The 8,988-nt window shown below is 35.3% G+C and overlaps 1 protein-coding gene across 2 annotated transcripts; it reads left to right on the forward strand.

Annotated features, from left to right (window-relative positions):
* The first annotated feature begins 2,598 nt into the window (after positions 1–2,598).
* On the forward strand, positions 2,599–4,860 carry LOC136206508 (proteasome subunit alpha type-4). 2 transcript variants are annotated; one of them, XM_065997586.1, is made up of 2 exons: positions 2,599–2,757; positions 3,923–4,860. In XM_065997586.1, exon 2 carries the CDS (start codon positions 3,970–3,972, stop codon positions 4,720–4,722), a length of 753 nt encoding a protein of 250 aa, XP_065853658.1. In that variant the 5' UTR covers positions 2,599–2,757; positions 3,923–3,969; the 3' UTR covers positions 4,723–4,860. The 2 variants fall into 2 exon arrangements, with proteins under 2 accessions (XP_065853658.1, XP_065853665.1); XM_065997593.1 differs by having other exon boundaries at positions 2,600–2,757; positions 3,961–4,860.
* Positions 4,861–8,988: the final 4,128 nt, after the last annotated feature.

The raw sequence follows: 8,988 nt of genomic DNA on the forward strand, positions 1-8,988 counted from the left end.
GAATACGTGTCAATAATCTACATTTATTGGTCCATGCGATACTAATGGTTAATTCATTAAAGGTTTAATACATCAGTTGTCCCCTAAACTTGTCCAAAAAGGTTGACTGACTTCCTCAACTTTCAAAGTGTCCCGATACCCCCCTAACTTGCATAAAATATTCAGTTAGCCTCCTGAACTTGCATAAAATATAATTAATTAATCACTCGATTGAAAAAGAGGTAAGCTGCATGAGGAAGATGTGTTGTACGTAGACCTGGGCATGGGCCAGCGAGCCCGCCCGCCCGGTCCAGGCCCAGGCCCATTTAGTCGGGCCTGGACACATAAAAATGTATTCAGGGCCGGCCCGGCCCAAGCCCGTATAAACCCGTTAAAAACTGGGCGGGCTTGGGCTTTGCATATATTACATCGGGCCGGGCCGGGCCGGGCCGATACAATATATATTGTTTTAAATATTATTATTAATTGTATAAATATTATTATTATTAATGATTTATTATAATATAATTATATAAAAAAAATCAAAATCATTTTCTTAACCCAATCTTCCTCCATGCTGTACATATTTTTTTTGGTAGACAAATATCTATTTTTTAAATTTAATTATATATTTTTTTAAATACAGATGGCCTTGGACGGGCGGGCTTGGGATTCGTATCTCAGGCCCGAGCCCAGCTCAGCCCGAACCCGATGAATTTCCTGCGGGCTGGGCTGGGCTTGGGCTCAGCAGGCTTTATGAAAAGCCCGACAGGCCCGGTCCGAGCCCGGTCCATGCCCAGGTCTAGTTGTACGCGCTTTAAAATGTTATTACATAATTCACAGAATAGATTAAAAAAAAATCTTACTTGCTCAACTGTAAAACTTGTCTTTTCTAATATTAGAACCGTATACCCGACCTTAGTTGTTTTACTTTTTTAAAGACACATGCAATATAACTTCCGCATTTAACTTATATTTTTGCAATCGAATGATTAATTAATTTTATTTTACGTAAATTCATGAGATAACTGGATATTTTATGCAAATTCAGATAACTATTAAATTTTTTGGATAAATTCTGAGTGCAAATAATGTATTAAACCTTCATTAAAAGGTGTTATCTTCATTAGGCCTCTTGTAACTAGGGGTGGGCACGGTTCTGTTAACCGGTCCATTAGGTAAAAAAATTAACTGAACCGTTATCAACGGTTTTTTAACCATCCAAACCGAAACCGGTCCATATCAATCGGTTAACCATACAACCGGTTAATCATTAATTTCGGTTAGATTTTTCGGTTAACGGTTTTTAACCAATTCTCACCAATTAACCAAAAATCAACGGTTAACCATAATTTTTACCCAAACCTAAATTTTTAAACAATATTAAAATACACATTTCAAAAATTCAAAAGAAACGAATTCATATAAAAGTTCAAATTCAAGCATAAGTACCGAACTAAAAAAACAATCCATCAAATTTACATTTAAAACATAAAAAAATGTAAATAATATTTCGTCAAAGTGCTTATTACAACATTAATCCATCAAGTTTACATTCAAGTATAATATGTTATATATTTATATTAATATAGGTTATAATCTATGTTAAGACTTTTTTTTAATCTTATAATCTATGTTATATAATTATATATTAATTTTTTTAAAAAAAATTGGTTATATTTATTAAACGGTTCGGTTAACCGTTAACCGCGGTTTTTGAAACTCTAACCCGAAACCGAAACCGGTACCTATATATTTTTGGGTAATTAATTTATTAGTCCCTATATTTTGACAAAACACACTGTTTAGTCCTTGTATTTTCAAAAACACATGATAAAGTCCCTAACTTTTTTCTCAATGAACTGTTTAGTCCCTAACATTTTTCTCGGTGAACTGTTTAGTCCCTGCCGTTAGACTCTCATGAAGATTTTGTTAGTCAATTTGGATTTGCGTTATTCTTTTCCTTTCCTTTAAACTCTAATGCATCTGAAATCAACTTTGAATGTTCTTCTTCTTGATTTTCTTCTTAATCGTTCAAATTCGTATGCATTGGGTCTTTTCTTTTTCTTGTTCTCCATACAAATAGCTTCTTTTAAATTAGACTTTCTCTTCTAAAGTTTGAAGGTAAATAGTAAAGGGTAATTTAGTCATTTCTGAAGTCATAAACGGTAAAAAAAATATAACAAACAGACAGAATGACTAAACAGTTCATTGATAAAAAGGTTAGGGACCTTACCATGTGTTTTTGAAAATACAGGGACTAAACAGTGTGTTTTATCAAAATATAGGGACTAATAAATTAATTACCCTATATTTTTTAACCATTAAGAAAACCACTGATTCGGTTAACCGCTTTTTCCGGTTCGGATTATCGGTTTTTGGTTCGGTTACCGGATTGATCGGTTTTTTTGCCCACCCCTACTTGTAACATGATTATTATTACAGTATATCGTAAATTGCATTGTAGTACCTGTAAATACTCTAAAGATTCATCCTTAGTTAGTTGCCCCACCCGAGCAAAATCAGCACCCTTCATGAAGAAAAAAGTATAACTTCATAAATATTTCTAGTTTCATAAGATTTGAACTTGGCTATATCATACGACATCGTTTTCCTTTTTTCTTTGGTAAGAATCAAGTCGCTAACTTGACCATAAAGCCAGTAACTAATAAGAATCCGGTTTCTTTGTCCTCGGGAAAATCCAATAATCTCTCCTCAGACCTTCATCTTCTCGCTTTTCAACCCGCCGATTCCAGTTAACGTTTCTCAAAACAATAGGTAAAACTATGTCAATTTCATGACTGAAACCCTAATTTTCTGTTTTATTTATTATCTATTTTGTGTTTCGGTGTTACTGAAATTTACAATTCCATTTGCTGTTTGTAGATTGCATTCTGTAGTTTTCCCAAACGAATACTGTATTTCGGATTTCCGGATTTTGTACTCTCTGTTTCGTCGATGTACTGAGTTTAATTGTGAATCGATTTGATTCTGAAATTTAAGATAGCAAAAACGAATATGATAGTTTTTTTGTTCGATTAGTGAATCAAAACCGCGGTCTTGACTATTTACTTGATTTAATCCTGATTTGAGTTACTTTTTTTTTTATGGCTAGTTTTAGTACTTCCGGAACATACTAATTGTTTTGGGAATCTAGTTATCCTTTTTTTTTTTTTTAGCTGAATATGGTACTTGTGAAGAACCTAAACTCATAATGTGTAGCATGTAATTGATTATCTGAGTTGTGCAATATTGCATTCGTTTATTTACTAGGGTTGGTTATAGATTCTAGTTCTAGTTCTAGTTCTAGTTCTGAATGCCTCACGTTTCCATTTGTTTAAGATCTCGTGAAGAAATGGCCACCTTTAGATCTGTCACTCTCATTTGTTTTGTTCTTAGTATTTATCATTGTACCCTTCACTGCAATGTATGAAATTTTTGTTTATGGTTGCTGACAATATGCTCTATCATTATTGAGTTTCTGCCTATTGGTTGTTCGAAACATGTATTCTTTGCAGTTCTGAAATTAAGAGATAGTTCAAACTTTATGTGGTTACTAGTTCAGTCATATTACTGAGGTAGTTTCATGGCTAAAATTTACTGCTAAACTTGCTCAATCAGTTGCTTCTACTTCTACAATGATTACAAATAATGAACCTAGGTAATCATGATGATAGTAAACTGCTCTGAACAGTAATTTTGATTTTTGTTGGCTAGGAATGATATTTTATCAGATTGTACCAGTATTTGCAGCTCAGAGGACAGTTTGCTAATTTTGATATTTATTGTCTAGGGATGAAACGTTTATCAGATTGTTTCAGTATTTGCAGCTCCGAAAATCAATAAATACATTTAAACCATTGTTTTCCCTTGTCCTATTAGTATATATTTTTCTGAAACATATTATCCATGTGTTTGGCATTTCCACCATTCTCTCTTTTAGGTCACTTCTGGCTAAAAGTCTGTTCTTTTCTCTACAAGTGATTGAAAATGTCTCGAAGATATGACAGCCGCACGACAATCTTCTCTCCGGAAGGACGTTTATATCAGGTTGAGTATGCCATGGAGGCCATCGGAAATGCTGGAACTGCAATAGGTATATTGTCCAAAGATGGGGTTGTCTTAGTTGGCGAAAAGAAGGTCACTTCCAAACTCCTTCAAACTTCAACATCAACGGAGAAGATGTACAAGATTGATGACCACGTAGCATGTGCTGTGGCTGGCATAATGTCTGATGCCAACATCCTTATCAATACAGCCAGAGTTCAAGCCCAGCGTTATACATTTTCATACCAAGAGCCAATGCCTGTTGAGCAGCTTGTGCAATCTCTTTGCGATACCAAGCAAGGCTATACACAGTTCGGTGGGCTCCGACCCTTTGGCGTGTCATTTCTATTTGCAGGATGGGACAAGAATTTCAGTTTCCAACTTTACATGAGTGATCCAAGCGGAAACTATGGAGGTTGGAAAGCTGCAGCCATTGGAGCGAACAACCAGGCTGCACAATCAATGCTGAAGCAGGACTACAAGGATGATATCAGTAGAGAAGAGGCAGTTCAGCTAGCACTAAAAGTGCTCAGCAAGACAATGGACAGTACAAGTCTGACTTCTGATAAGCTTGAGTTGGCAGAGGTCTTTCTCACGCCTTCTGGAAAGGTGAAGTACCAGGTTCGTTCACCTGAGTCGCTAAGCAAGTTATTAGTTGCATCTGGAGTGACCCAACCTGCTGCTGATGCATCTTGAATTGGTGTACGTTTAATTTAGATAAAAATATTGAGGACTGTACTGTTGTGGCATTTCCGTATGTCAAATTATGTGTGTTTTAACTTTTTGTTGAAAGATATATTTGGTCTTTCCCTTATTTGAAGCATTGGATATCGATACCTGTGTGTTTAATATGCTCTTTCCCTTATCTGAATCATTGATGTTAACATGATCTGAATTTAGGTTGCTTCTCGAGTTGAAATCTACCTCCTTAGCACTTAGGAGGGTGGTTACTCTTTGCACATTCTATTGTTAGATGCAAGTCAATTCTCATTTAATTTCTTACTTCAGTGCATCTATTTTGATTAATTCTCAATCTTCATATATTAGTTGTGAATTTCAATCTTTTTTCGTCTTTTCGATTTAACAAAATCGTCTTGATAAGAAGTTTTTAGCGCATTTATTTTATTTCAATTCTCAACCGTTTGCAACTCACTGAGGAAATATCTAGCACGCTTGCATTTATCCTTAATTTCCAAAAAAAGGCAGTGTTTAGCACATTGAGTGGAGATTGGAGATCGCAATGTTGTAAAATGACTCCTTAAAAAAAATTCAAATCACTTAGGGTGTATATGGTTCAAACTTTAAAATTGGAATTGCAATGATATAGAATCGGAATTTTTATTTATTTCTTTTGTTTGGTTTAATCCGGAATTGGAATTCAATTACTTTTACAAGTGTTTGGAATTGGAATACGATAAAATTAAAATTAAATAGATAATAATATATTTAACATGTAAATAAAAAAAAATAAAAACTATTAATAATTAACAAACATGAAATACCCTGATCAGAAGGCAGAGAAATAGAATTGAGGCCATTAAGGATTCTAATGGTGATTGGGTTTATGAAGATGAGGTTATTCGGAACTTAGCCCTGGAAAGGACTTAGTGCTGTGTTTGATGAGTTCTGCTCAGGAGTTGGCCTGGAGGTGGGGAATGGTAAGTCCATTAGTTTCTGGTTTGATAACTGGATTGGGGATAAACCGTTAATTGAGGTGTGTTCTTCCCCCCCCCCCCCCCCCCCCCCCCCCGCCTAGTGATATACGCAACTGGAGGATTGCCGATGTGGTTGACTCGGAAGGGGACTGGATCTGGTCAAAGTTTGATACTTTCTTTAGCCTTGAGACTCTCCTTAGAATGCGGGGAGTGAAGGTGAGTAATCAAGAGGAAGACTTGGATAGGCACTGTTGGGCGCTGACTAACAATGGAGTTTATTCTTGCAAATCGGCCTTTGAAGCTTTCTCTCTCTTTAGATCTGATCCTCCCTCGGATGTGTGGAAGTCGATTTGGACCCTTAAAGTTCCTTTCCGTATTAGGAGTTTCCTGTGGCTGGGTGTTAAGTACAGGCTTCTTACTAATTCGGATAGGCACAGAAGGCACTTGACTGATTCTGGAGCTTGCAGTAGATGCAGAGGTCATGTTGAGACTTTGTGCCATGCTCTTAGAGATTGCTCTAATAGTAAAGAGGTTTGGAGGAAAATTCTCCCACACCATATTTTCTCTTCCTTCATGGCACATTCTGAGGTCGACTGGTTCTCTGATGGTGTTAGAGGAAAGTTGCTTCCATACATGGAGCATGGTGACATTTTCTTTGCTATTATCTGTCACCAAGTTTGGAAATGGAGAAACGAGGAGATTTTTGGAGATAAAACTGTTTTTATGACAAACTTAGCTGATTTCTTCTCGAAAAAACTTTTCTCTATTATCGATAGTTTCAAAGGAGAGTCCCTTGCCAGAGCCTCTCAGTGTTGTGATGTCCATCTCGTGGGATGGAGCAGGCCAAGAGAGGGGGTTGTGAAGCTGAATACTGATGGTTCCTGCCTCAGTAACGGTAAGATTGCGGCTGGAGGTGTGCTTAGAGATGTAGGGGGCGTCTGGCTTTCTGGGTTCTCCCAGAATTTAGGGTTGGGTTCTTCCTTTTCTGCGGAGCTCTGGGCTATTCTTACTGGAATCAATCTTGCTAAAAGGCTGGGTGTTAAGAGGCTCTCTGTGGAGTCTGATAATTTGGAAGCAATCAAAATGATTTCTGAGAATCATTCTATGGGTCTTAACAGTCGCAACCTCATCAAAGCTATTATAAGGCTTTGCTCCTCCTTTGAGTTCGTAGAGTTCAGACACATTTTTAGAGAGCAGAATCGTGTTGCTGATCGCTTGGCGGCGGCGGGCCATGAAGGGACGTTAGGCGTTACTACCCTTCCTGTTTCCCCTAGTTTCATCTCTCATCTTCTCTTAGAAGATAGGATTGGGGTTAGCTTCCCTAGGCTAATTCCTGGGTAGTTTGTTGTTATTCGTTTTTCTTTTCCTTTTCTACCAAAAAAAAAAAAAAAAACAAACATGAAAAATAAAAATTAATTTTTATTATATAAAATAGGGTAATTAATTTATTAGTCTCTATATTTTGATAAAACACACTGTTTAGTCCCTATATTTTCAAAAACACATGGTAAGGTCCCTAACCTTTTTCTCAGTGAATTGTTTAGTCCTTCCGTCTGTTTGTTAGATTTTTTACCGTTTATGACTTCGGAAATGACTAAATTACACTTTACTATTTATCTTCAAACTTTAAAAGAGAAAATCCAATTTAGAAGAAGAAGCTATTTGTATGGAGAGCAAGAAAAAGAACAGACCCAATGCTTACGAATTTGAACGATTAAGAAGAAAAACACTCAAAGTTGATTTCAGATACATTAGAGTTTAAAGGAAAGAAAAATAAAGGAAAAGAAGAACGCAAATCCAAATTGACTAACAAAATCTTCATGAGAGTCTAACGGCAGGGACTAAACAGTTCACCGAGAAAAACGTTAGGGACTAAACAGTTTATCGAGAAAAAGTTTAGGGACTTTATCATGTGTTTTTAAAAATATAAGGACTAAATAGTGTGTTTTGTCAAAATATAGAGACTAATAAATTAATTACCCTATAAAATATTAAAAGGTAATATTATCAATAAAATAATCTTTCATAATATATTAATATAAATTTGATTTTATATGATATATCAACTACAAGAGAAAAACTATAGTAACATAAAAGAAATGAAATGAATTAAATTATAAAAAAACAAAAAAAAACAAACTCTTTGATCACACACATCGTGTAAGTAGTGGGGAAGGAAAAAAAAAATTTAATTTAATTTCTTTGAAAGCAATTTTGATTAACATGTATTACAGGAGAATAAGTCATTTCTTTATTCATAGAAATCACATTCTCATTCCATAATTAAATTTGACTAATCAAACACTTTAAATGTAAATAACTCATTCACATTCTCATTCCTTAGTTCTGTTTTACTCAATCAAACACCTCCTTAGAGCATCCATAATGGATAGTAACAAATTTTAGGATTTTTTATCGGAATAACAAACAAACTTTAGTAACATCTCATTAGAAGCAAGTAATTTTTCAAAATTTGTAGGGTAAAAAAATATTAATAAATAAGAGGGACTAGATATGTAATTTTTCATATCGGAAACATAAATATGTGAGCCAAAAACAACACATAACACGCCTCATTTGGCGTGTGTCGCGCCAGATGTAGCGGCTGATGCGCCACCCGTGGCTCTGAATTGTTGCAAATTTGGATTGTTAAGAGTAGAATACTATTTGTTCCTATATTTTGTAATTAACTAAATTTAGTCGTTACCTCTTTAGTGGTTAGTTGTTACTAAACCTATCAAAGTAACAATTAAATTGCTCCCACTAGAGATAGTCACATGTGGGGTTAGGCTATGCTTACTTTGCTTTTACCATCATTGGATGAACTTACTTTGTTAAAGTCTGTCATCATCCAATGGTGAAAAAAAACAAAGTAACCATAGAAGGCACCGTCACATGTGTCCTAGAATATAGACAATACACCTGTTAACAAATGGTAAATTGGCATTAGTATAACGCATTGGTAAATTAGAATCAATACTGATGATGCATGTTAACATATGATAAATTAGAATTAATATTGATGATGGAGATAATCCTAACAAAATTCAAGATCCGTTTAATGCTCTCAATGAAGATCAATGCAAATAGATTGGACATGAAAGTTCTGAAAAAAAACACTTAATTGTTGGTCCAACAAATGAATCAACAACCTTAAATAATTTTTGGTGTCAAAATCCCTATAATGGTCATCTTGGAGTTTCAACACTGGCCTTTTACGTTATCATTACATGGCCACTGAATGGGTGGACTACACGTATTGAAATGCGACCTCTAAAGTGATGGACTCCTCACATACTGACCAGTT

Source organism: Euphorbia lathyris, chromosome 1 (genome assembly GCF_963576675.1).
Source record: "Euphorbia lathyris chromosome 1, ddEupLath1.1, whole genome shotgun sequence".
Taxonomy (NCBI): domain Eukaryota; kingdom Viridiplantae; phylum Streptophyta; class Magnoliopsida; order Malpighiales; family Euphorbiaceae; genus Euphorbia; species Euphorbia lathyris.